At 50.7% G+C, this 25,852-nt stretch overlaps 3 protein-coding genes across 4 annotated transcripts in view; 2 read left to right on the forward strand and 1 right to left on the reverse strand.

Moving 5' to 3' along the window:
• The window catches only part of BSDC1 (BSD domain containing 1), a 32,667-nt gene extending 11,684 nt beyond the window's left edge, over positions 1–20,983 (forward strand). For both annotated transcript variants that reach the window (XM_084787885.1, XM_084787884.1), the window contains exons 5-11: positions 762–816; positions 3,128–3,243; positions 3,634–3,702; positions 3,894–3,972; positions 5,225–5,695; positions 15,624–15,727; positions 19,627–20,983. In XM_084787885.1, coding sequence (XP_084644011.1) covers positions 762–816; positions 3,128–3,243; positions 3,634–3,702; positions 3,894–3,972; positions 5,225–5,695; positions 15,624–15,727; positions 19,627–19,659 — 927 coding nt within the window. In that variant the 3' untranslated portion in view covers positions 19,660–20,983. The remainder of the gene's footprint in view (positions 1–761; positions 817–3,127; positions 3,244–3,633; positions 3,703–3,893; positions 3,973–5,224; positions 5,696–15,623; positions 15,728–19,626) is intronic.
• A 344-nt stretch (positions 20,984–21,327) lies between these two features.
• TSSK3 (testis specific serine kinase 3) lies at positions 21,328–22,817 on the reverse strand. Its single transcript, XM_084787887.1, has 2 exons — positions 22,671–22,817; positions 21,328–22,153 (listed from the first exon to the last, which is right to left on the reverse strand). The coding sequence occupies exons 1-2, from the start codon at positions 22,813–22,815 to the stop codon at positions 21,492–21,494; spliced, it is 807 nt and encodes a 268-aa protein (XP_084644013.1). The 5' UTR covers positions 22,816–22,817; the 3' UTR covers positions 21,328–21,491.
• Positions 22,818–23,378: 561 nt separating this feature from the next.
• FAM229A (family with sequence similarity 229 member A) lies at positions 23,379–24,181 on the forward strand. Its single transcript, XM_084787892.1, has 3 exons — positions 23,379–23,532; positions 23,612–23,758; positions 23,917–24,181. The coding sequence occupies exons 1-3, from the start codon at positions 23,396–23,398 to the stop codon at positions 24,017–24,019; spliced, it is 387 nt and encodes a 128-aa protein (XP_084644018.1). The 5' UTR covers positions 23,379–23,395; the 3' UTR covers positions 24,020–24,181.
• The last annotated feature ends 1,671 nt before the right edge of the window (positions 24,182–25,852 follow it).

Raw genomic sequence — 25,852 nt, forward strand, 5'->3', positions numbered from 1 at the left:
CAAACAAACAAAATAAATAAATAAATCTTATTTTTAAAAAAAATCTCATTTTTAAATTATGCTATTATTGTTATTATTATTTGGTTTATCAAGACAGAGTTTCTCTATGTAGCTTTGGCTGTCCTGAAACTCGTTTTGTAGATCAGGCTGGCCTCAAACTCTGAGATCTGTCTGCCTCTGCCTCCCAGGTGTTGGAATTAAAAGCCTGTGCTACCACTGTCTAGCATTGTTGATGGGCTTTTAAATTTTTTTGCTGGGGGGAGGGGTTAGGCATTAAATTACTTTTATTTTGAGACAATCTCACTGTATAGTATTGGTTGACCTGGAACTCAGTGTCTAGATCAGGCTGGCCTTAAACTTAAATAGATCTGCCTGCCTCTGTTTCTCAAGTGCTGACATTAATAAAGGTGTGCACGACCACTCAGCCTTGTTGGATTTTAATTTGGGGATAATTACATTATCACAATTTGCCCTTAAGTTTGGACTTTATTAGCATTAATTGCAGTTGACATTTTCTAAATCTCCCATATTTCAGAAGGAGTTCTACATACAGTTTTACACCCCGCTTGCTATAGTTTCTTAGTTCTCAGGGTGGGAACATGGGGTAAGAGACTGCTTTGCCGAGTGCCACTCTAGTCACCAATAAGTGCCCTGTGGGCTTTGCAACCAACAAGGGTGGTAACTGATTTGATATACATGAGGGGATTTTCTCTGCATCCACCTCCCCAGAATTTCTGTTCTCTTTTCTCTGTTGCTTACAGGCTCGCCTCTACAGTCTGCAGTCAGACCCAGCAACGTACTGCAATGAACCAGATGGTGAGGGGCAGCAGTGGGGCAGTTTGTGGGGCACGTAGATGGAGAGGATGTGGATCATAGGTGTCGCAGACCAAGCAGCTCCTGCATCCCGGGGACAGAGTAGTGTCTGAACATACTCCTTGTATCTGTAAAGCAGACTCATGGTGCCTCTTCCCCACTGAACCTCAAGTATCTGCCCTAACTCTGTTTCTTGAAGAGGCTTTGCTCTTATTATGGTCTCTCTGCTCTGTTTAGCTTGTCTGCCACCCCTGCTGCTCCCCCACCCCACCCCACCCCACCCCACCCCCATTCCTGTCCACTATGCCCAATTCTGGAAACTAGAGACCAGAAATTAGTTAAGCCGTGAAACTCTCCATTCCTTCAGAACCAGGTGCAAAGAGAAATGGGAGACAAGGAATCAAACAGAGGTAGCAAAGAATGGATTGATTCTTTCTGTAGAAAGGTGGGCAGTGGGCGTCCAGAACAGTGCACCTCACAGAGCCTGTGGAGCCAGAAGCAGTGCTCAGGAGTGGAAGGTCGTTCAGGCAAGGGCCAGTGTATATCTGAAAATCAGAAAGAACAGGGAACCCCTGTTTGGTGACACTAAATTAGAGTTGATGAGGAAGTGAAGGCAGCCCAGAAGCAGCTTATGTTTGGTCGTGAGGGGCTCGTGGTAATGGTTCTGAACTTTTCCTTAGTCATTAGAGGCCTTTAAAACTCTGTGAACAGGGCCGGGCATGGTGGCACACGCCTTTAATCCCAGCACTCAGGAGGCAGAGTCAGACAAATCACTGATTTCGAGGCTCACCTGGCATGCTCTATAAGGTAGTCAGGATAGCCGAGGCTGCACAGAGAAACTCTCTTGAAAAAGCCAAAAAAAAGGGGGGGAGGGGTGGAATCCTGTTGATGGACAGGTTCTTATAACACCAGCTATTTGGAGGATGAGGCAGGAGAATTGAAAGGTTGGGACTAGGCTAAGCAATATAATGCGTTCAGAGCCAACCTGCACAATTTAGCAAAACCTTGTATCTAAGTAAAAATAAAAAGGACTTGGCATATATTTGCCTAGCCGACACAGGCCCTAGGTTCAATGTCCAGTACCAGAAAAAGAAAAAAACCAAAACCAAAACTAACAAAAAACCTGATCAAAATGATGAGCCTGGTTTTGGCACACGCCTTTAATCCCAGCACTCCCGGAGACAGAGGCAGGGGGATCTCTCTGAGTTTGAGTCCAGCCTGGTCTACAGAGTAAGTTCCAGGACAACCAAACCTACACAGAGAAAGCTTGTCTTAGAGGGAGAAAAAAAGATGAGTCTTCTATAAAATGTTATGTGCAAGGCCAGGTGTCCTAGTGCATGCCTTTATTAATCCCATGACCTGGGCAGCAGATGTGAGCATCTCTATGAGTTTGAGGCTGGCATGGTTTACATAGCAAGTCCAGGCTAGCCAGGGTCATATAGCAAGATACTAGCTACGTATGTATGTATGTATGTATGTATGTATGTATGTATGTATGTATGTATATTGATATACTGTGAACCCTAGCTTTAAAAGCTCACATTGTAGAGAAGCTCACATTGATCAAGTTTTGCATTTTGTAAAGTAGCTGTGAGGCCATGTTATAGTGGATGAGAGAAACGGAAGGTGCTGTAGGGCTGCCTAGGGATCCCATGTCAGAGATACGGCCAGAGCCTAGGGAGAGGCAGGCTGCTTGAAGAGGAGAGTATGCAGCAGGGAGGCTGAAGAAGTAGAGCCAGAGCGGGTGGGTGAGGAGGGAGCTGGCATGGCGTCTGGGTCTCTAGCCGCAACTGAGTGGGTCCCGAAAGAGCTTGTGTTAACGACAGCAGCTGGGTCTGGAGCCCAGGGTGGGCTCTGGGTGGCAAAGAAAGAGGAAAGGTCAGAAGAGGAAGCTAAAATGATTGAGGAGAGACTCATGAGGAAAAACAGAGTGAGGAAAGGAGAGGAAAAGGAGCAGCCCAGGCAGATCTAAAGTGTTGGAACGTTCAGAGGAGGAGGAAAGGGCAGAGACACCCGTGGGCTCTGACAGTGTGGGTCCACATTGAGCAGAGCTGTTTCAGTAGCCGGGTACAGAGGACTGCAGTGGCAGCAGAGATAGACTTGGAAGACTGTAGTCCTTTCTAGAGAGCCTGATCCTGGACGAGCCCCCCCAGTCCTTTACCTTGCCTGATTCTTTCCCCCTTAGATGAAATGGCTTTGAAAAGAACCCTTAAGCTTTCTTTACTATTCAGGTCCAGGCTTAAGTGTTTTCTCTAGACCCAGTGTTCTTTCCCTAGACACAGGGAACTGACCGTCAGTGTCTGTCCCTCTGCAGGGCCCCCGGAATTGTTTGACGCCTGGCTTTCCCAGTTCTGCTTGGAGGAGAAGAAGGGGGAGATCTCAGAGCTCCTTGTAGGCAGCCCCTCCATCCGGGCCCTCTACACCAAGATGGTGAGGGCCCAGCCAGCAGGACCTCAGCTGGTTCTGAGCCTGAGGTGTTGGGGAGTGGGAGGGACGTGTGTACTGGGAGATCCTGCAGAGCCAGATGGGCTATGTGCTGGACCAAGAAGCTACCAGAAAGAAGCTGCTCTGCCAGGCTCTGGCTGTCAGAGTGGTGGGAAATGTAGATACCAGCAAAGTCCTTATGGGAGTTCTGTTCCCCTTTCTTGGCCACGCTGGGCCTGGAAGATGGGTCTGGTTGAAATTAAAGTGGGTGGAACGGCTTTGATAATTAATGTAAAGCCACTTCCTGTGCCGAGATTCTGGTGTGGCTGGGAACAGACTGATGCAGACTCCACATGTCGTTCCCAAATTTTAACCGCCATTTTCGCCTCCCTCCAGGTTCCAGCAGCTGTTTCCCACTCAGAATTCTGGCACCGGTATTTCTATAAAGTCCACCAACTTGAACAGGTATGCTGGTCTAGCCTGAGAAGACAGCTCCATCACCCCACCTTACCCCAGCGTTGGGGGAAACTGGCTAAATTTTTGTCAAGGCAAGCAAGAGTTGAAGATTGTAGTGCTTTCTGGGTATGCTGAGGGTTCTAAGGTCAGGACCAGTGGAGGGTAGCCTAATTTCCTGGTCATCACTCTCCCACCCTCAGGAGCAGGCCCGGAGAGACGCCCTGAAGCAGCGGGCAGACCAGAGCATCTCTGAAGAGCCTGGCTGGGAGGAGGAGGAAGGTAAGAGGTGTTGAAATGAGATGGGGATGGACTTGTTTGTGGTATTCTAGAAGGGCTGGAGAGATGTGCTGTGCCTGGGAGAAGTAGGAGTGGGCGCCATGTGTGCGCTGAGCACTTAGAAATGACAAGGAGCCCGTCACGCAGGGCTCGTAGGACCCAGAGTTTGGGTCCAGGAGTCACATGTGCCAGTTGGAGCAGATTGCCATGTTACACGTGAGCTGCTTTTATATAGTTACAGAGGAGCACACTAAAATCTAGATTCTTGTCGCGCAGTGCCCTTCTCTATGGGACTACAGGATTGTGGCTCAAGGGCCTGGCACTGGAGAGGCAGACAGGTAGATCTCTGTGATTGGAGGGCAGCCTGGTCTACATCGTGAGTTCTAGGTCAGCCAGGGCTACATAAAGAGACTCTATCGCAAAATAAAATTGAAAAGAGAAAAGGCAGGACTGTAGCTCAGGCTATGTTAAATACTTATGCTGTGTGTCCAGTCTTGTTGGCACACGCCTTTAATCCCAGCACTCGGGAAGCAGAGGCAGGCAGATCTCTGTGAGTTCAGAACCTGCATGATCTGCAAAGCGAGTCCTATTGAAAGAATCTCTTATGTACTGTGTGGAAGCATCACCTGTTAATAAAAAGCTGATGGCCTGTTAGCTGAGGCAGGAAACAAGGGGTGGGAGTTCCAGGAGAGAAAGATGAACTCTGAGATAGAGTCAGAGGGGAGATTCATGCAGAATGTGAGGATGACAGGATGACAGACACATGAAACTGAGGATCGGTGAGCAGCCATGTGGCACATAGGATAGAATAAACAGGGAAAGTAAATTAAGAGTGAGCCAGAGCTTATAGCCTAGGCATTTATTCATAAATAATACAGTATCAGAGTCATTCTTTCAGGAGCTGGGGTATGGGTGGGAAAGCCTGAGATTTCAGTGGGCAGCCCTTAGCAGAATCCAAAGAGGTAGCAAGTTGAAAGTAAGTACTGCCTTGCATAGGATGGAACTTCAGCCAGACCAAGTCTTGGCTTTCCTGTGGTTTACAGTGTCTCAGGCTGTTGTTAGCGGTCTAGCTTAGCCTCTGGAGGTGAGACCAACTAGCAGGGAATGTCTGCAAAAAACGTGTGCTGGAGAAGCAGGGAGGGACACAGGCTAGTCTTCACTGTAGTGAGCACAGCAGGATGTGCACGTCACAGGGCTGTCTTGTCTTGATGCTAAGGAGGGCTGCACTCTTTTCGCCCCACTTTTCTCTCCACAGAGGAGCTTGAAGGCATTGCGCCATCTCCAGAAGAGACAAAGATTCCAAAAGAGACCAAAACTTCCACGTCCCCTAAAGATGGGCCTGGGCCCCAGAGCCCTTGTGAAGAGACTCCATTGGAGCCCCCTGCAGAGGTGACCCCATCAGAGAGCAGCGAGAGCATCTCCCTCGTGACACAGATTGCCAACCCTGCTGCTGCACCCGAGGCACCAGTGTTGCCCAAAGACCTGTCCCAAAAGCTGCTTGAGGCATCTTTGGAAGAACAGAGTCTGCCTGAGGATGAGGGTGAAACTGGACCCCCACCCCCAGTTCCCTCCAAGCCACTAACTCCTGCAGGCCGAGCCAGTGGCCCAGAGCCCAGGCCTCCAGCCAGAGTAGAGACCCTGAGAGAGGAGGTGCCCACAGACTTACGGGTGTTCGAGCTGAACTCAGATAGTGGGAAGTCTACACCCTCCAACAATGGCAAGAAAGGTAGGTCTGAAGACCTGAGTGCAAGGGGCTGTGTGAGCAGGGCAAGCAAGAGCTGCCACCTTGTGTGTAGATGTATCTTGTCCTTCAAGAAGATCCTGGGACCAGATAGCCTTCACCTGGGGTGACGGGAGGAGAGCTGCGTATATATTCCCACACTTTATTAGTTAACATTGACATGGTCTTTGCCTGAAGGATGAAGCATTGGGAGATTGTTGGGGTCTTCTTGTTTGCCTTGGTTTTGCTTTTTGTTGTTCGGGTTTTTTCCATTTATGTTTTATCTGTGTGTACTGTGTGCATGTAGTATCCACGGAATCCAGGAAGGGCCATTGGATCTCTCCTGGGACTGCAGTTACAGGCCATTTTGAGCCACACTGTAGGTGCTGAGAATCAAACCCAGGTCCTTTGTTAAGAGCAGCCAATGTTCTTAACTTCTGAGCCATGTCTCTAGCCCCTGGCATTGGGTTTTTAAGACAGGACCTCACTATATAGCTCAAGCTGGCCTTAAGCTATGTAGCCTAGGCTGGCCTTTAACTCGTGGATCCTTACCTTCCCAAGTGGTGGAACCACAGGAACGGATCACTGTGCAGCATGGTAGGTTTCTTAAAATCAACAAAATGGCCGGGCAGTGGTGGTGCATGCCTTTAATCCCAGCACTCGGGAGGCAGAGGCAGATGGATCTCTGTGAGTTAAAGGCTGTGAGTTCAAGGCCAGCCTGGTCTACAAAGATAGTTCCGGATAGCCAAGGTTACACAGAGAAACCCTGTTTCAACAAAATGGAGCCAGGCATGGTGGCACACGCCTTTAACCCCAGCACTTGCAAGTTTGAAGACAGCCTAGTTTACACAGAGAAAGCCTGTCTCAAAAAACAAAAACAAACAAACAAAGCAACAAAACGAAGCTCATGAGAGGTCCTATTCCAAATGTCACAGGGTTTTCTTTATCTCACATGCCTCAGGTCCATATTATTGTCTCTTTACAGATGAGAAAAATGTCTAGAAATGTTAAGTAACTTTTTCAAATTAATCTGACTGAAAAGTGGAAAGCCTCACCTCAGACCCAGGCCTGTGTGCCTTGAGCCCACTGCCATGCCCTTTACTTTTGGCCCATTTGGAGCCTTTTCAACTTTGCCCATGTCGGGGATCCCTGTGGCGCTGCTGTTAGAGGTCTTCCCCCTTGTGGAGCCCTGGGAAAGTCAGCTTCTCTAAGCCTTGTTATTATGAACCATGGAGACAAACCCTGGACCTGGCTCCAGGGGTGGTAGGGGTGCCTGTGAACTGGGTGGCCAGCTTCAGCCGCGGGGCTCCAGCCCTGTCTATGCGATGGAGGCTTAGGCTGGAGACTGTTCATGTGAAAGAGCAGGAGGAGTTAAAGACAAGGGTAGATCTGTCAGCTTTCAGTGTCTCCCAAGATCCTGCCGCAGATTGCCAGCCCTTCACAGATATGCTGCCGTAGAGCGTGCCCTGCAGGTGAGGCCTGGCCTGCAGCTTCATGACAGTTTGCTGCAGGAGAAAATGGGCTTGCCACAGCCTCTGTCAGGTAGCGCAGGTGTCAGCTCCCTGACGGAAACTTCCACATTCCCAGGTTCTAACATGGTGCTTCTGTTCTCCTTTGTTCAGTGAGGTCATCCGTTGAGCTCCTGCCTGCTCTTTCTGAGACACTGAGGAGGGTGGGGCAGAAGGACAGTCTCTGTGATGAAACTTGAGCGGTGTGGGGCAGGTCTGACCCTGGAGGCACTCAGAGAAAGGAGGGCTGTGATGCGATGACAGCAGTGATTCCCCAAGGACAGAGAGGCAGAGAGTTGGGGCAGGCGCTGGGGAGGTCAGAGCAGCTTCAGGGCCATGTTTATGGGCTTGTGACTAAAGCCCCCTTCCCATAGTTCTCTGGGGTAAGAGGCACAGAATAGTGGAAAAATTGGTTCTCTTTTTGTTTGTTTGTTTCGAGACACGGTCCTGGCTGTCCTGGAACTTACTACACAGACCAGCCTGATCTGGAATTTACAGAGAGCCATCTGCCTCTTCCTTCTACGTGCTAGGATTAAAAGTGTGCGCCACCCCGTCCAGCCTGAGTGGGTTCCTACATAGCAGTTGAGAACTTAGGGTCTTGAGCTGGACTCCAGGATTGACTGAGTGCCCAAAGCAGCAGAGAACCAAAGCTCAGGACTGGGGACACACCCCAGCTCACTCATAAGCCATGTGACTCTAGAAAGGTCACTGCACTTCTCTTCCATGAATGAAAGTGTTTCATGCTAGCCCTCCCTTGGGGGAGCAACTTTGGTAGAGCCCCACTTTGGGGAGGTGGTGGGTTCTCATGGCATCTCTGTTGCTGTGAGAAACATGACCAAAAGCAGCTTGGCGGGGGAGGCTTTATTTTATTTACACTTCTGGGTGACAGTGCACCACTGAGGAGAGCGATGCTCATTACAGAGGAGGTGCTCAGGGTGGGAACCTGGAAGCAGGAGTTGACGCAGAGGCCATGGAAGAGTGCTGCTTCCTGGCCTGCTCCCCATGGCCTGCTCAGCCTGCTTTCTTGTAGAACCCAGAACCACCTGCCCAGAGGTAACACCATCCACAGTGGCCAGGCCCTCCCACATCAATCATCAACCAAGAAAATGCCCCACAGAGTGGCCAGTCTGAGAGGCAGTTCTTCCATTGTGGTTCCCTTCCCCACGTGACCCTGACACTAGCTGTGTCAAGTTGACCAAACAAAGCAAAGCCGAACCAACATAGTACTAATTAATGATAGTAATAGTCTCTAGTTATTTTCTGTGTCCAGGCCTGTGCTGTGCACCAGATATGCCTATCACTAGAGTCTCACAAAGCCCTCTAAGATCTGTGCAGTTCCCTATTTTTCTACTGGTAAAAAATGACAGGTGTGGTGGCGCACGCCTTTAATCCCAGCACTCGGGAGGCAGAGGCAGGCGGATCGCTGTGAGTTCGAGGCCAGCCTCGTCTACAAAGTGAGTCCAGGACAGCCAAGGCTACCCAGAGAAACCCTGTCTCGAAAAAACAAAACAAAAAAAAACAAAAAAAAAAAAAAGAAAAAAAGAAAAAGAAAAGAAAAGAAAAAACTTAACAAAGGTGGAAAGGAGGCTCAACAGTTAAAAACACTTGCTGTTCTTCTAGAGAGCATGAGTTTAGTTCCCGGCATCTACTCAGGCCTCAAAACTACCTGTAGTTTTAGTTCTAAGGGATTTGAAACCCTCTCTGCCCTCGGGACACCTGCACTCACATGTACAGATGCCTATTAAACATACATAGGCATAAAATACTAAAAAGAAAAAACAATGAAATGAAAAAGAAAAAGCAGTCAGCTCCCTGAAAGCAGGAAGATCACTTTGAAGACTGTGGAATAGTAGAGGGGTGGACCTGATAGGTATGGGGTGGCCTGGCCATTTAAGGTCGGTATCACGAATTTAACGTGAGACACATCATCTCTATTGTGTCTCCCCACCCCCCATTGTGGGTGTTTGTTTGTTTGTTTGTGACAGGCTCTCACTATGGGCCTCAGCCTCAGCCTGGCCTCAAGTCCCCCTCCCTTTAGTCTTTGTTTATATCTGTGTAAGCTTGCATGTATTCAGGTGTCCATGGAGACCAGAAGATGGATTGATATCCCATGCATCGAAGTCACCGGTGTTTGAGAACCACCTGGGCTGGGTGCTGGGATCTGAGCTCTGATAGAGCAGCCCTCACAACCACTGAGCCCTCCATAGCCCTGGCCTTGAGCACATGATCCTCTTGCCTCTGCCTCCTAAGCGATGGGGTTACAGCTATATGCCAGCAGGCCTGGCAACCCTTGGACTTGTGTCCAGCCACATCTGCTTGCTTATGTTAAAAAGGTTGGGATTACTTTCAAGTTGAGCCAGGTAAAATAAAAAGAAAAACATTCAGGTATATGAAAAACAAACACCAAGCCTGCTGGTGCACTTCTGTAAGCCTGGTTTTAAGGAGGCAGAGGCACGAGAACAAGGAGTTGAGTTTCATCTTGGCTACATGAGACCCTGTATGGGGGGAGGGGTGCTGGGGGCGTGGTCAGAACAGTAGTTTGTCAAATCTTACCAGGCTAAGGGAAGGGATAATGGGTAGGATTGACTCCTGGCACCCACATAGTGCCTCAAAACCATCCCGAACCCAGGTCCAGAGATGCCGTGGGCACCAGGCATACATGTGATACACATACATACATACATACACATACATACATGCAAAACATTCACACACATAAAGTGTACAAATAAATGAATAAATCTTTTTTAAAAATAGATAAAATGGCCGGGTGTGGTGGCGCACCCCTTTAATCCCAGCACTCTGGAGACAGAGGCAGGCAGATATCTGTGAGTTTGAGACCAGCCTGGTCTACAAAGCAAGTCCAGACCAGCCAGAGCTACACAGAGAAACCCTGTCTTGGAAACAAACAAGCAAACAAAAAATAAGAAATAACTCTTTGGAAAAATAAGGTTATCCTCTGGTCTACACTCACATGCACACATGTACATGTGCATGCATGCACACACACAAAGAATCCCGGTTCCATTAGGAATTGCGCTGCAAGGCAGGTAATGTGAAAGACAGTAGTTGGAGGCTGTACAGAATTACTATTACATGGCTAATTCTCTTACCCACCCTGATTTGCTACCTTCCACACACTCACCCTGGGGACAGGATACACCTATAGGAAACGAGTGTGAGTGGAAGCCAGGGTCTTGGACTAGACTGGGATGATGGAAGCAGCACAGAGAGGAGGGAGTTTGTGTGTGTGAACTAGAGACTGAACCAGGCCCTCACAGATGCTAGGTGCTCTTTTTCTCATCCAGGCTAACCTCGAGCTTGCCAGATAGCTGAGGCTAACCTCGAGCTTCTGAGCCTTCTGCTTCTCCCTCCTTCCCAAATGCTGGGATTAGAAGGGAATGACATCATGAGCAGTTTACACGGTGCTGGGCTCCAACCAAGAGCCTCGTGCACACTAAGCAGGCTTTGAATTGACTGAGCTATAGCCTCACTCCTTTTGTTTTAACAAAGTGTCTCGCCAGGCGTGGTGGCCTTTAGTCCCAGCACTCAGGAGGCAGAGGCAGGCAGATCTTTGTGAGTTCAAGGCCAGCCTGGTCTACAGAGAGAGTTCCCGACACACACACACACACACACACACACACACACACACACACACCTCAAGTTAAGTAGTGGTGGTGGTGGCAGCAGCCATAGCTACTGAGAAACCCTGTTTCAGAAAACAACAACAGAGGTCTCGTTGCCCAGGCTGGCCTTAAAATGTTTGTTCGTTTGTTTCTTGAGTCAGGGTTTCTCTGTGTAACCCTGGCTGTACTGGAACTCACTCTGTAGACCAGGCTGGCCTTGAACTCACAGAGATCCACCTGCCTCTGCCTCCCTGTTCCTGGGATTAAAGACATGCACCACCACCACCTGGCCTTAAGATTTTTTAAAATTGTGTTTTAGATTTATTTATATTTCATGTCTATGAGTGTTTGCCTGTGTGTATGTCTGTGTACCCCATGTGTGCCTGGTGCCGGCAGAGGCCGGAATAATACCTTGAATCTCCTGGAGCTGAAATTATAGATGGCATGAGCCATTCATTATGTGGGAACTGGCATCTGAGCCCAGGTCCTGTGCAAGAGCCACAAGTGTGTTTTGTTTTGTTTTGTTTTGTTTTTTGTTTTTCTGAGGCAAGGTTTCTCTGTGTAGCCTTTCCTATTCTGGAATCGATCCGCCTGCCTCTGCCTCCTGAGTGCTGGGATTAAAGGCGTACACCACCACACCCCCAGCAACATTCTTAAACATCTTGTAACACGCCCGTTGTGTGACGAGACAAGATAGTGATTCACATCTATGCCATTAAAGCCCTTATTCTGTCATGTGTAAATTGGGACTGTTGCTACCCAGCATAGAAGATAGATGTGAAATGCTCTCAAATACTAGTTGATGGATGCGTCTGCTTTTGGAAGAGTCTGCCCTGCATTTAAACCTGAAGAGAGTTTTGAGTTCCAGAGGAAGCTGTCATGGACACAGCCACACAAGGACTTAGCCAAGAGGCTGCCTTCTGACCCCCAGGAAGGCACACGGGTGGATAAGCAGATGAGTGTGCTGAAGGCAGAGCACAAGGACACTTTCCAGACAGTCTCAGAGCTTGAGTCTTGGTCATAGGTCTGGTCTGACTTGCAGGCCTGCCTACTTCACCACGTGTAAAAATTACTTAGCTCTACTGCAAGGCTTTTGAAAGAAGTACGGCCCTGCTTCTCCGTTTGTTACATGACCATTACATTCAGCCTGTAATTGGCACTTGACACTCATACCGCTAATACGCTTGTTTCTCAAACAGCAGGCTCATTTCTTGTATAGAGTTAACCAGCCTAATACAGAACCCTGGGCTACACCCGACCTGCTGAGTCAGAACGCAGGGGTCGGGAGGAACCTGTGTTCTACAGTCTCCCCCAGTGGTCTTTGCAAAGTGGGTGGTTTACCCTTAACCACATTTTTTTTTTTTCGAGACAGGGTCTCTCTGTGTAGCCTTGACTGTCCTGGACTCGCTTTGTAGCCCAGGCTGGCCTCAAACTGAGCGATCCACCTGCCTCTGCCTCCCAAGTGCTGGGGTTAAAGGCGTGCGCCACCACTGCCTGGCTCCTTAACCACATTTTTGATGTTTGTTTTTAAGACTGGATCTCATGTATCCTAGGCTGGCTTTGAACTCACCTGTTCTGCACTTTGTTGTTTTGTTGAGTTTTGTATTTCATGTGCTGGAGATTGAACCTAGGACTCTGTACATGCTAAGTAAGTGCTTTACCGACTGAGCTACATCCCTAGCCCTTTTTTCAGCATAAATTGAATAATTTGCAGTTCAGAATAATTTGCCCAGTACTACACAGTGGGTGTAATGGTCAGCCCAGGTCTGCCAAGCTCCCGAGGGAAGAGAGGACCGTGCAAGATCTAGAAGAAAACATGTCCAAGTATGTTCAAAGCAGTTATCACACTATCAGAATTGCACAAAACATGAAGTGAAAAGCTTTGTGTGAGCTGGAACAGTTCATCAATAGGGCATAGAACCCCTACTGCCACCATGGGAGTACTCACAGGCAACATGTAAACAAGGGACGCAGACTCTAATTTTTTTATTTTTATTTATTTATTTATTTTGTTTTTGGTTTTCCGAGACAGGGTCTCTCTGTGTAGCCTTGGCTGGCCTGGACTCACTTTGTTGACCAGGCTGGCCTTGAACTCACATTGATTGATCCACCTGCCTCTGCCTCCCAAGTGCTGGGATTAAAGGCGTGCGCCACCACGCTCAGCTTTATTTTGTTTTTCAAGACAAAGTTTCTCTGTGTAGTCCTGGCTGTCCTGAAACTCACTCTGTAGACCAGACTGGCCTCACAATCAGAGATCTGCCTGCCTCTGCCTCCTGAGTGCTGGGATTACAGGCGTGCACAACAACCCTCTGGTGACTTTAGTGTGGTTTTTTGTTTTTTTGGTTTTTTTTTGGTTTTTTGGGACAAGGTCTCTCTGTGTAGCCTTGGCCTTCCTGGACTCACTGTGTAGACCAGGCTGGCCTCGAACTCACAGTGATCCGCCCGCCTCTGCCTCCCGAGTGCTGGGATTAAAGGCCACCACGCCCAGCTCAAGTTTTTGTTTCTTTATAGACCAGGCTGGTCTTGAACTCACAGAAATCCACCTACTGAGACTAAAGGCCACCATGCCCCGGCAAGACACTTTAAAGGAGTAGGATTAAAGTCTGGGGTTAAAGGCGTGTGCCACGGTGCCCAGCTTTCTTTAAAATCTTTTAACTTGATTTTATATGTATGAATGTTTTGTCTGTATGTGTGTCAATGTGCCACGTGCATGTCTGATGCCCTCAGAGATCAGAACCGGAATTATGAACTCTGTGTGTGTGTGTGTGTGTGTGTGTGTGTGTGTGTGTGTGTGTGTGTGAGAGAGAGAGAGAGAGAGGGGGGGGGGGAGGGGAGGGAGGAAGAAAAGAGTTGTGTTTGTGCATGAGTGCAGCCCTCTTAGACTAGAAGGCTAGGCTGATCTCCTGAAGCTACAGTTACTGGCAGTTGTGAGATGCTCAACTTGGGTGCTGGAAACTGAACTCTGTCCCTCTGCAAGAGCAGTACACTTATTTTTTATTTTGGGGGGTTTTGTTTTTTTTATCGAGACAGGGTTTCTCTGTCCTGGACTCCCATAGTACACCAGGCTGGCCTCAAATTCACAGCGATCCGCCTGCCTCTGCCTCCCGAGTGCTGGGATTAAAGGCGTGCCCACCACCGCCCCTGGCTTAGTACACATTCTTAACCACTGAGTTATCTCTCCAGCGCCCCTCTTTTACGTTGTGTGAGGATGCGTCTGTTTTGTTCACACCTGTGCACGCACGTGCTTGGAGTGAGAGAACAGCTTGTGAGTTGGTTCTCTCTTTTCATCATGTGTGTTTTGTAGATCAGTCTAGGGTTTTTGGATTAACAAGCATCTTTCCAGCTGAGCCATCCTGCAGGCCCCTGGGTTCCACAGAAACAGCAGATAGTATTCAATCCATGAGCAATAGTTGTCCAACTGCTGACTTAGACAAAGGTCTCTGACTATTAGGTATAACTTCATATTCTAGGCAAAAGGGACAATAAATAAATAAATAAATAAATAAATGGAAAGAAAGAAAAGAAAAGGAAAAGGAAAAAAGAAGAAAAAGAAATTCCTGTCGTTGGAGCTCATGTTATCCATCCTCTGTTGCTGGATAGTGTACTAGCCTGACTATATGCTAGAAAATAATAAATGCAGGGGAGAAGCAGAGTGAAAGGAGAAGGTTGTGATTTAAAACGAGGCAGAAAGTTAGCCTAGATCAAGGAAGCCTTGGGTTGAGCAGCATAACCTAGCAGAGCAGTACATACTGGAACCCGTCACTTAGAAAGTGGCAGAGTGAGAATCCTTAAGTATATGGTGAGTTGAGACCTATCTCGGACACGTAAGACCCTGTCTCAAAGAATTGTAGCTAGGGTAAAATAGATCTGTCAGCTTCCGGGCCTGTCCCGTCAGCTCCTGAGAGGCTGAGGCAGCCGGTTAGGTGACCTGTTGCAGAGAACTACGCAGGACATGTGGCTCGTGCTTGTAATCCCAGCACTCGGAAGAACGAGGAGACTGCTGCTACTAGGAATTTTCATGCATATATACAGTGTATTTTATTCATGGTCACCTGTCATTACCTTTTTTTTCCCCATAAAGTAAATCCAAGCCAGACAGGGCTAAAATTTCTCAGGGAGAGGCAAGTGAATTGTTTTCACACTTAGAATACACTTGCGCCAAGTCATGCATGTGAAAGTCAAAACAACTTCTCTCCTCCTGAGCCAAAAAAAGACAGGGCCCCATCCCTGCATGTGGGAAGCAGGGGTAGGTGGGTCTGTAAGTTCAAGGACAGCCTGGACTACAGACAAGCAGGGCTGTATAGTGAGATCTGGTCTCATGTACCCCAGGTTAGCCTAGAGAAATCTATGTAGTCAAAGCTACTTTTGGACTCCTGATCCTCCTGCCTCTGCCTGCCAAGCCTATAAAGAACAGCATACATCCCATACCTGGTTTCATGCGGGCCTGGGGATAGAACCCATGGCCTTGTTCATGTAGGCAAACACTGAGCTACATCCCCAGCCCTAACTGTGTAAGAGCATGTGTGTTGCTGGCATCTAACTAGGCCTTGGATGTGTAACGCGTTTTACTACTCAGCTGTGTCCCTTACAAAGCTAAATATTCTACTGCTTCTGAGATTTGTCCTTAGATTTAGACAAGTAAGATCATTGAGTGCAGCTCAAAATTATTATGATGATGTTGTATGTTGTCATCCCCTTTAAAGATCACACGCGTGTACACACGCACGCGCACGCCTTGAACACTATCTTAGACATTCCTTCTCGTTACATGCTGCTTACCCCATGTGGCTCGTGTTTCAGGCTCCAGCACGGACATCAGTGAGGACTGGGAGAAGGACTTTGACCTGGACATGACTGAAGAGGAAGTGCAGATGGCACTTTCCAAAGTGGACGCCTCCGGTGAGGTGAGTAGGTTGAGTCAGGACAAGCTAGCCTAGTGATGTCAGGGTAGAAGTCCTTTGCCAACGAACCCTACTGCCTACATGCAGCTAAGCTAATGCCTGCAGGAAGGGAGATGAAGCCTTGCCATCAAGCGCATGACAGTTGTCACTGGGCTCTGCGCTGCTTAGTTCTAGGGTGGATGCGTGGACCTCTCATCTCCATCACAGTCACCCAAGGAACGAGGAGGGGAAAAAAGATGCTGAGCAGGGCATGGTAGCTGTTACTCCCAGTATAATCCCAGTACTCAGGGAGAGGCACAGGGAGGTTACTGCTTAGAATACAGAGCAAATTCAGCCTAACCCAGATCTGGATTAAAATATACATATATAGATGCTAAACTCTGGCCCTGGCCTTGTGACTTATGAGACCGTAGCAGGTTCCTGGCCTCTGATTGAGACCAAGTATTTACCCTCTGTTTCCTCATCTAAATACAAGGTAGCTGGCTCAGAAGCTATAGTGAGGTAAACCATGTAAACACTAGGTGGGATCCCTTTCATGTGGCGGCATTCAGTAGACATTAGTGACAAGCACCACGAAACCCATTCTGCTATTAGGTTTAAATGGGCCTTTTATTTTTATTCTTTACTACTTCCCCAAAGCAAGAGTTGGCCCATTTTGGCCAGAAACAATGGCACACACCTTTAATCATACCAGTCAGGAGACAGGGGCAGACAGGTCTCCCTGAGTTGTCGTTCAAGACCATGCTGGTCCACGTACCGAGGTCTAGGACAACTAGGGCTACACAAGAGACCCAGTCTCAAAACAAAACCAAAAGTCAGCAATTTAGAGAATTAGACACATAGGGTCTGTGTCTGTCTCTCTCTCTCTGTCTCCCTCTCTTCTCCTTTTTCTCTCTTATTCTCTTCTTTTCTTCTTTCCCCACATCTCTCTTCCTTTCTCTACCCCTGGGGGTAGATATCAGTGACTCACTATATAGCCTAGCTTGGCCATGAATTTGCATCAGTCCTCTTGCCTCAGCCTCCTGAGTTCTGGGGTTACAGGAATGGACCACCAGACTCAATGACAAGGATCTGAGTTTTCATATTGAAAAGCTGGGGAAATCAATGAACCATTCAAGAGTGTGTTGTACATGTGGCCTCACTGTTACAGAGGATCCCACCCCATGCTATATGCCTTAAGAATTTGCTAGCTTATGTTTCTTAGCTCTCTTTAAAACCCAATATGTGAGCCAGGGGTGGTGGCTTACATCTTTAATCCCAGCACTCTGGAGGCAGAGGCAGGCAGATCACTGGGAGTTTGAGGCCAGCCTGGTCTACAAAGTGAGTCGAGGACAGTCAAGGCTACACAGAGAAATCCTATCTTGAAAAAACAAACAAGGGGCTGGAGAGATGGCTCAGTGGTTAAGAGCACTGGCTGCTCTTCCAAAGGTCTCAAGTTCAGTTCCCAATCAAACACATGGTGACTCACAACCATCTATAATGAGATCTGGTGCCCTCTTCTGGTGTACATGCAGACAAAACACTGTACATATATGATAAATAAATAAATTTTAAAAAGAAAAAACAAAAAACAAGCCGGGTGTGGTGGTGCACACCTTTAATCCCAGCACTTGAGGCAGAGGCAGGTGGATCTCTCTGAGTTCGAGACCAGCCTGGTCTACAGAGTCCAGGACAGCCAAGGCTATACAAAGAAACCCTGTCTCGAATAAAAAGAAAAAGCTAATATGCTTGGTTGGGAGTATGGCTCTGCAGTAGAGCACTTGCCAAAGCATTCAGGAAGTCCTGAGTTTTATCCCGAACTCTGAAAGAATACTCAAACATACAACAAAATCTGACAGTCCACCTCAGTCCCACTGCAGTAGGAGTCAGTGAAAATAGGCCAAAAGTGCCAAGGCAAGAAAAAGATTTGGAAGTTAGGGTACAGAACCCTTGGAGAAGAACTTTACAGATGGAGTCAAGTCCAGACTCCCTAAAGCTCCCTAAAGTGTGACCCCCTTAAAATTGACAAAAGAGGTAAAGGTTTCAGCCAGCAGGTGATGGTGCACACCTTTAATCCCAGCACTTGAGAGGCAGTGGCAGGCGGATCTCTGAGTTCAAGACCAGCCTGGTGTACATAGTGAGTTGCAGGAAAGGCAGGGCTACACAGAGGGAAAAAAACCAAAAACCTTTAAAAGACTCAAAAATCTGAAACTTAAACCTTTTTTTCCTCTAAGTTTTAGATGTGTCAGCCCTTGCAGCACTCTGCCACCCTGTCCTTGTCATAGTGTCACTCTCAGTTCTTGGCTTCTCTGGCACATGGCCTCTGCCCAGCCGGAAACAGGCTTTCCTTTAGGGACCGGCTCCTCAGGGAGGCCATCTCGTGCACATGGGTTTAGTTGGTGGATCTGAAGCATTGAAAGCAGCAACCGTCTCTCAGGCATCATACATCTGCCTCGCCAGCACAGACCCTAAAGCCAGGGAATGCTTGTGCAGTGGTAGCCCTGCTGGGCACGGAGAGGGCGGCCCTGTGCAGTGGTAGCCCTGCTGGGCACGGGGAGGCGGCCCTGGGCAGTGGTAGCCCTGCTGGGCACGGGGAGGTGGCCCTGCGCAGTGGTAGCCCTGCTGGGCACGGAGAGGGCGGCCCTGTGCAGTGGTAGCCCTGCTGGGCACGGAGAGGGCGGCCCTGTGCAGTGGTAGCCCTGCTGGGCACGGGGAGGCGGCCCTGGGCAGTGGTAGCCCTGCTGGGCACGGGGAGGAGGGCCCTGTGCAGTGGTAGCCCTGCTGGGCACGGGGAGGAGGGCCCTGTGCAGTGGTAGCCCTGCTGGGCACGGGGAGGCGGCCCTGGGCAGTAGTAGCCGTGCTGGGCCCGGGAGGCGGCCCTGGGTAGTGGTAGCCCTGCTGGGCACGGAGAGGGTGGCCCTGCACAGTGGTAGCCCTGCTTGGCACGGGGAGGGTGGCCCTGCACAGTGGTAGCCCTGCTGAGCACGGGGAGGCGGCCCTGGGCAGTGGTAGCCCTGCTGGGCCCGGGAGGCGGCCCTGGGCAGTGGTAGCCCTGCTGGGCACGGGGAGGGTGGCCCTGCACAGTGGTAGCCCTGCTGAGCACGGGGAGGCGGCCCTGGGCAGTGGTAGCCCTGCTGGGCACGGGGAGGGTGGCCCTGCACAGTGGTAGCCCTGCTGGGCACGGGGAGGCGGCCCTGGGCAGTGGTAGCCCTGCTGGGCACGGGGAGGCGGCCCTGGGCAGTGGTAGCCCTGCTGGGCACGGGGAGGCGGCCCTGGGCAGTGGTAGCCCTGCTGGGCACGGGGCGGCGGCGGCCCTGGGCAGTGGTAGCCCTGCTGGGCACGGGGAGGCGGCCCTGGGCAGTGGTAGCCCTGCTGGGCACGGGGAGGCGGCCCTGGGCAGTGGTAGCCCTGCTGGGCACGGGGAGGGTGGCCTTGTGCAGTGGTAGCCCTGCTGGGCACGGGGAGGCGGCCCTGGGCAGTGGTAGCCCTGCTGGGCACGGGGAGGCGGCCCTGGGCAGTGGTAGCCCTGCTGGGCACGGGGAGGCGGCCCTGGGCAGTGGTAGCCCTGCTGGGCACGGGGAGGCGGCCCTGGGCAGTGGTAGCCCTGCTGGGCACGGGGAGGCGGCCCTGGGCAGTGGTAGCCCTGCTGGGCACGGGGAGGCGGCCCTGGGCAGTGGTAGCCCTGCTGGGCACGGGGAGGGTGGCCTTGTGCAGTGGTAGCCCTGCTGGGCACGGGGAGGGTGGCCTTGTGCAGTGGTAGCCCTGCTGGGCACGGGGAGGCGGCCCTGGGCAGTGGCAGCCCTGCTGGGCACGGGGCGGCAGCCCTGGGCAGTGGTAGCCCTGCTGGGCACGGGGAGGCGGCCCTGGGGCTTGATCAGACGAGTCAGTGTGATCCTGCTCTCATTGTCTCCTCTCCTTTGCAGCTGGAAGATGCGGAGTGGGAGGACTGGGAATGAGGGAGCCAGAGCGAGCAGCTCCCTCACCCACAGCACACCCACCTCCCTCGCTCGCTAGCCTCAACCGGCCCTAGAAGACACTGAGAATGTCCCCCCAAATGGCCTCTACCATCCTGAACTCGGTACATATTCTGGTGGCTCCCTGCTGGCCCTCTGCTCACACCTTGGAAGAGCCTTTCTAAATACAAATCCAGAAGCCTGACTTGTGCCAACCTTAGGGTGACCTAAAGGGAGGACTGTACCCCACCATCGGAGAGCCTGCATTTCTCTGCTGCTGTAGAGGTCCTTCTGGGACACCTCCTGGAGTGGCTGTCTTCTGCACAGGGACAGGAGCTGGAGCGCTGGTGTCTCTGGAGGCTTGAGACAACACTCTGCCCCATAAGCTAGTAAACCAGCAAGGAAGACCATGCCACCTGTCCTTGGCCACACAGGGACATGGTTCCTGTCACAATAGTAAGAGGCAATCATCTCTGGGAAATTTGTCTCTCTCTGGAATCTCTATCCCAAGCATTTTCCACTCCTGGAAAGGTCCTATGGGGTTCAGAATCTAAAACCAAACCTTTTAACTGTCCTTCAGCCCACACCGGGACGTCACTACACATTCCCAGGGCTTCTATCAGATGCACCCACGTCCTTAGCCCAGCCGTGCCACTTCAAGAATCTGCTCTTGTATTTCTTTCCCTCCCCAAGAAGGGAGGGAGCCACTTTGAGGCCCTTCTGTGGATTGCCTGGTAGGACTCCTGCTCCACACAGCTGCCTACCTTGACTCCTTAGCTTAGGACACAAGCCAGCTGGGAGCTGTGTCAAGTGGTGGGCAGAGGCGACTCTCACGGTCCGTCACCAGGCCAGCTTCTCCTCAGCCCTCTGCTCCTAAGACTCCTGTCTCCTGCAGAGGCCCCTCCTTCCTGAAGACAGCCTGGGGCTCTTCCCCTCATGAGACGGGGCCACATGGAGACCTGGTGCTGCAGGATGCTGCCCTGGTGGTCCACCAGTGACTTAAAGGTCAGGGTCGCCGTGAGTGGTGGGCACTTCACTTCAGACCTTCAGTGAAGGGGGCAGGATGGAGAGAATGCTAAATTTTTTTTTTGATGGGATGGGTTTTTCTCTTTGTAATTATTTTAGTTTAATTAACCTTTTGGTTGTTTGTGCAATATTATATATTTTAAATTATAATGCATCTCCCCAGAGTATTTTGTAGCTGGGAACACAAAAAACAAAAAACATTCTAACAGCTGTTAGTTTTGTAATTAAAAAGGAACAAAAAAAAGTTTGTCCCAAACCTTTTACAGATTTGCCGTAACAGCATTAAAGTGATTGAACAGAAGTGTCTGGGGATGGTTCTGTCCCCCTTGGCAGAGGCTTGCACAGTTGCTACCGTGACTTCCTGTCTAGAGCCGGGAGCATAGGCAGGTACAGGGATGCGTCCAGCCAGCGTCTCCGGGGACCATTTCTGCACCCCAAATGCTTTTGCTTTTATCTGGAAAGCAAGTAGAGCACCTGAGTGGTCCCAGTGGGTTGCGTCTCCTCTCTTCTCCCTGCCCATTGGTGGTGTACTTGACTAACTTAATGCGCTCTAGCTAAACACCTATGACATGTGAAAATCCTGCGAGAGCCATTAATAAAAGAAAAATCCAAATAAGGTCCTTAGTTCCAGGAAGATCTTTAGAGGGAAGGATGTCTTGGTAAGAGGCCTGTGGGGCCCACTGGGGAGGCAGAAGGAGCTATGGGATAAGTGAACTTAGAGTGTAAAATATATATCACCATTTTAGAAGCGGGTTTTTGGGTTTGCTTTCTCCCCCTACTTTATTGGGGAGGACTTGCCATTGCTTTTATCAAGTGCTTGCTAGCCATGGGTGCCAACTAACTTCTTCGATTGAAGGCCGGAGTATCATATCTGGTTCCAGGAGCCGCTTGAGCAGGTCCTGGCATTCGGTTGAGATGCCCAGGTGCGCGGGGAAGGACACCCCCTTCTGTTGCTGCCACAGCATCTTGGGGATATCTGTGTCATCAAAAGGTAGGCTCGCGCAGAGCATTACGTACAGGACCACACCCATGCTCCACACATCCCCTTTCTTGCTATCGTGGGGTATGCCCTGCAGCACCTCGGGAGCGGCATAAGCTGTGCTGCCACAGAAGGTCTGGCTGAGCTCCCTGCGTGTCTTGGGCAGCACCTTGGCAAAGCCAAAGTCGGTCAGCTTCAGGTTGAAGCCCTGCAGCAAGGCGTTCTCACACTTAAGGTCCCGGTGGGCCACGCCACAGCCATGGCAGTAGCGAAGAGCCTCAACCATCTGGCGGAAAAGGGCCTTGGCCCGGCTCTCAGGAAGTGGCCCTCCGTTGAGCACGCAGTCAAAGACATCCCCTCCCTCAGCCAGTTCCATCACCAGGTAGATTTTTCCATCTGCCGACTCCAGCATCTCATACACCCGGATGATGTTTTTGTGGTCCAGAGTACGGACAATCTGGAGCTCCCGAGGCAGGAATCTCTGGATAAACTCTGAGGGAAAAGTGGGGAGACAAAATGGGCTATCAGGATGAGAAGGGCCTAAATCCTCATGCCTGACCCCTGCTTTCCGGCTCCTGGACTCCCTGAATAGCCTCAGGTGTCTCTGGCAGCAGGTAATTCCCTTTTATTTACAATTAGCTCCTCTTTGGCGTCCTCCCTGCAGCCTGTGGTGAGACCATCGGTAAGGGGGTGCTTGGGAACTTGGAAGCTATTGAATCCCAGCATTCTTTCCAGGAGCAGCGCCTTCCTGTCCCTTTCCACCTGTCTGGGCAGCAGTTTCTGCGACCTTCTGCCCAGCACTTCTTGAGGAAACTGAGGACCCCTTTGCCTTGTGCTTTAAACTGTAGATCTGGAAAGATGCAAGGTTCCTGGAGCCCCCACATCCCTCTATTTAGGGCAGCAATCTGGCTTCCTGTTGTTCTGACTAGAAGGGAGGAAGAACACTTCTGAGGGAAGCGCCTACCCATGTTGGCTAGCCCACCCCTCCTCCAAAGGGCCCCCAGCTCACCTTCTGGCCCTCCCATCTTGTCTATAATTTTAATTGCCACTTTTCTTTGATGTTTTTTGGAAAATGCTTCTTTGACTTTTGAGTAGGTCCCTTCCCCAATGGTCTTGCCCAGCTGGTACCCATTGGAGAGTAGAAAGTCCTCCATGCTGTGTAGCGCCGCCTAGTCACCCTCTCAGCTCATGCTGCCTCCGTGAGGCAGCTCTACTCCACCATCGCCCTTGGCCTGCTTCTTTTCCTCCCAAGGACTTCATCCACAGCTGCCCCCAGGGCTAGAACATTCTCCGTCTGGACACAGCCACAGGTGGTGGGGAGGGACCAGACATTTTTAAACTCCTACCCGATTGTGATGTAAATGCTGTATGACCCTCAGACAACATGGGCAGTGTCCCTACTTTCCCCTCACCACCAGTAGCAAAGCCAGCATAGATAGGTTAAGTCATCCTTGAGTAATGCACCAAGTGGTAGCAGTGCCTGGGTGGCTGCACAGGCCAGGGACGCGGGGCTTCTCCATGTGGGTTCCGCATCCAGGCAGGTCACCCTTGCCTCCAAAGTCCCCATCTAGCTAGCTGTTGGGGCACAGTGAAAACCGGTCACCAAGTTGTAGTCGCCAGATCACTCTGGCTTCAAGCCCGGGTCATCACTAAGTGCCCGAACGCTCTGGGACTGCCTAGAATTCCAGCGAGGAACAGGCTGTGTGAGGTCAGCACGCAGAGACCCGGGTCACAATGCAGTCTTCCCCTTCGACGCTGGGGCCCGGGCGCGCAGCAGACACCTGCCAGGCTCCGCCTGGACCGGAGCGTCCTCCCGTGGCCAAGGCTCGGGCAGTTGCTTCCAGCCTGGGACCGGCCTCGGCCTCCGGCAGGTAAGCCACGACACAGGAGGCGGGCACGGGCAGAGAGCACCCAGAGGCCCAGAGCTGCCTGACTGCCACTCCCACACAGAGTGCCCCGGGGCCTGGACATGAGTGCCCAGGAGACCCCACAGGGTCGAAGATTCCCCATTGAGGCCGGAGACTCCCCTGGCCTTGCCTCCGCCCCTGAGTCCCAGGACAGCCCTGAGCCTGTTGCTACGGATCAAAACCCTGTCAGGTGAGACCGACACCCCCGCCCCATACCCATACCCATCCCCATCTCCAGGGCCCTACCCTAAAGAACCCAGGCACACTACCCCACTCCACCCCACCCTACCCCTACCCCCGGGTGCGCCATAACACTATAAGCCCCCTGTCGCCTGCCACTTTCGCCAGGCCGCTCCGACGCTGCCCTGGCTGCCACTGTCTGACGCTGCTGCACGTGCCCATCGACGTCTACCTGGCCATGGGCGGGAGCCCCCGGGCCCGTGCTACCTGAGTGCGCCTGCGCACGGCAGCTCCGCAGGAGCCAGGAGGGACGAGGCCAGCCGCGGGCCACCACGCTGAGGTCGCACGCGCCGAGCACGAGACAATGATGCACATTTTAAAATAAAAGAATGATGCACATTTTAATAAAGCACAGCATAAACTGTTCTTTCCACTCCGGGCTGGCCGTGTATGTGTATCCGTCGGATCGGGCCCACCAGCCCCTCTGCTCCTATCTGTCCCTTTTCCCTCCCACCTTCCCTGCCAGCACTTCCCAGGCCACCTCCCTCTAGGGGGTCGTCACCCCCTTCCAGGCATTTCTTGCCCTTTTCCCTTCACCTGCAGAACCCTCCAGTTGTCAGTGTCTCTTCCCTGTCCTGGGTTAGCCAATCAAATCTTCGTTTCTCTGCGGGACCACTGGCTGCTCAGAGCACCCTCGACTGATGCAAGGGAAGGAAAGATGAGCAGACGATGTAGAAAGAAAAAAGGGCGCTGGAGAGATAGCTCAGCGTTTAAGAGCACTGTCTGTTCTTCCAGAGGTCCTGAGTTCAATTCCCAGCAACCACATGGTGTCTCACAACCATCTATACTGGGATCTGACACCCTCTTCTAGCATGCTGATAAAGCACTCTACATTAAAAATAAAAATAAGCTGGGCGGTGGTGGCACACGCCTTTAATCCCAGCACTTGGGAAACAGAGGCAAGCTGATCTCTGTGAGTTCGAGACCAGGCTAGTATACAAAAAGTCCAGGACAGTCAAGGCTGTTACACAGAGAAACCCTGTCACAAACAAGAAGAAGAAGAAGAAGAAGAAGAAGAAGAAGAAGAAGAAGAAGAAGAAGAAGAAGAAGAAGAAGAAGAAGAAGAAGAAGAAGAAGAAAACATATATAAGGTCTCATATAGCCCAGTCTGACTTCAAATTCACCAGGTCGCTAAGGCTGGCCATAGGCTTGTGCCATAGACTGGTACCACCATGCCTGCTCTTATTTGGCCCATGTCTTTGTACCTGCTAAATAAGTACTCTACCAACCCCAGCCTTTTAAAAGGGTTTGTTGAGCCGAGCATGGTGGCACACGCCTGTAATCCCAGCACTCAGGAAGCAGAGGTAGGTGGATCTCTGTGAGTTCCAGGGTATCCTGGTCTACAAAGCGACTCCAGGACAGCCAAGGCTACACAGAGAAACCCTGTCTCAAAAAAAAAACAAATAAACAAAAAAAGGGTTTGTTTCTTTGGTTTTTCAAGACAGGCTTTCTCTGTGTAGCCTTGGCTGTTCTGGACTCGATTTATAGACTAAGCTGGCCTCGAACTCACAACAATCCACCTGCCTCTGCCTCCTGAGTGCTGGGATTAAAAGGTGTGCAACCACGCCCGGCTTTTAAATGTGGTTTTTGTTTGTTTGGGGTTTTTGTTTTGTTTCTCTTTTTTATTATTTATTTATTACATACACAGTGTTTGCCTGCATATACACCTGCACACCAGAAGAGAGCACCAGATCTCATTATAGATGGTTGTGAGCCACCATGTGGTTGCTGGGAATTGAATTCAAGACCCCTGGAAGAGCAGACTGCTCCTAACGTCTGAGCCACCTCTCCAGACCACTTTTGTTTTGTTTTGTTTTTTGAGACAAGGTTTCTTGCTAGGTATAGTGGTGCACGCCTTTAGTCCCAGCACTTGGGAGGCAGAGGCAGGCGGATCTCTGTGAGTTTGAGGCCAGCCTGGTCTACAAAGCAAGTCCAGGACAGTCAAGGCTACACAAAGAAACACTGTCTAGAAAACAGAAAGAAAAAAGAAGAGACAGGGTTCCTCTGTGTAGCCTTGGCTGTCCTGGACTCGCATTGTAGAACA

The sequence above is a fragment of the Acomys minous genome, assembly GCF_964271855.1.
Source record: "Acomys minous genome assembly, chromosome: 6".
Taxonomy (NCBI): domain Eukaryota; kingdom Metazoa; phylum Chordata; class Mammalia; order Rodentia; family Muridae; genus Acomys; species Acomys minous.

Excerpts from the sequence above, each read along its gene's own strand:
- TSSK3 (XM_084787887.1), bottom strand. The coding sequence starts at position 22,815 with ATGGAGGACTTTCTACTCTCCAATGGGTACCAGCTGGGCAAGACCATT. Across the intron at positions 22,154-22,670 it reads CAAGATGGGAGGGCCAGAAG|AGTTTATCCAGAGATTCCTG; the intron begins GTGAGCTGGGGG and ends CTTTTCCCTCAG.
- FAM229A (XM_084787892.1), top strand. The coding sequence starts at position 23,396 with ATGCAGTCTTCCCCTTCGACGCTGGGGCCCGGGCGCGCAGCAGACACC. Across the intron at positions 23,533-23,611 it reads CCGGCCTCGGCCTCCGGCAG|AGTGCCCCGGGGCCTGGACA; the intron begins GTAAGCCACGAC and ends ACTCCCACACAG. Across the intron at positions 23,759-23,916 it reads ACGGATCAAAACCCTGTCAG|GCCGCTCCGACGCTGCCCTG; the intron begins GTGAGACCGACA and ends CACTTTCGCCAG.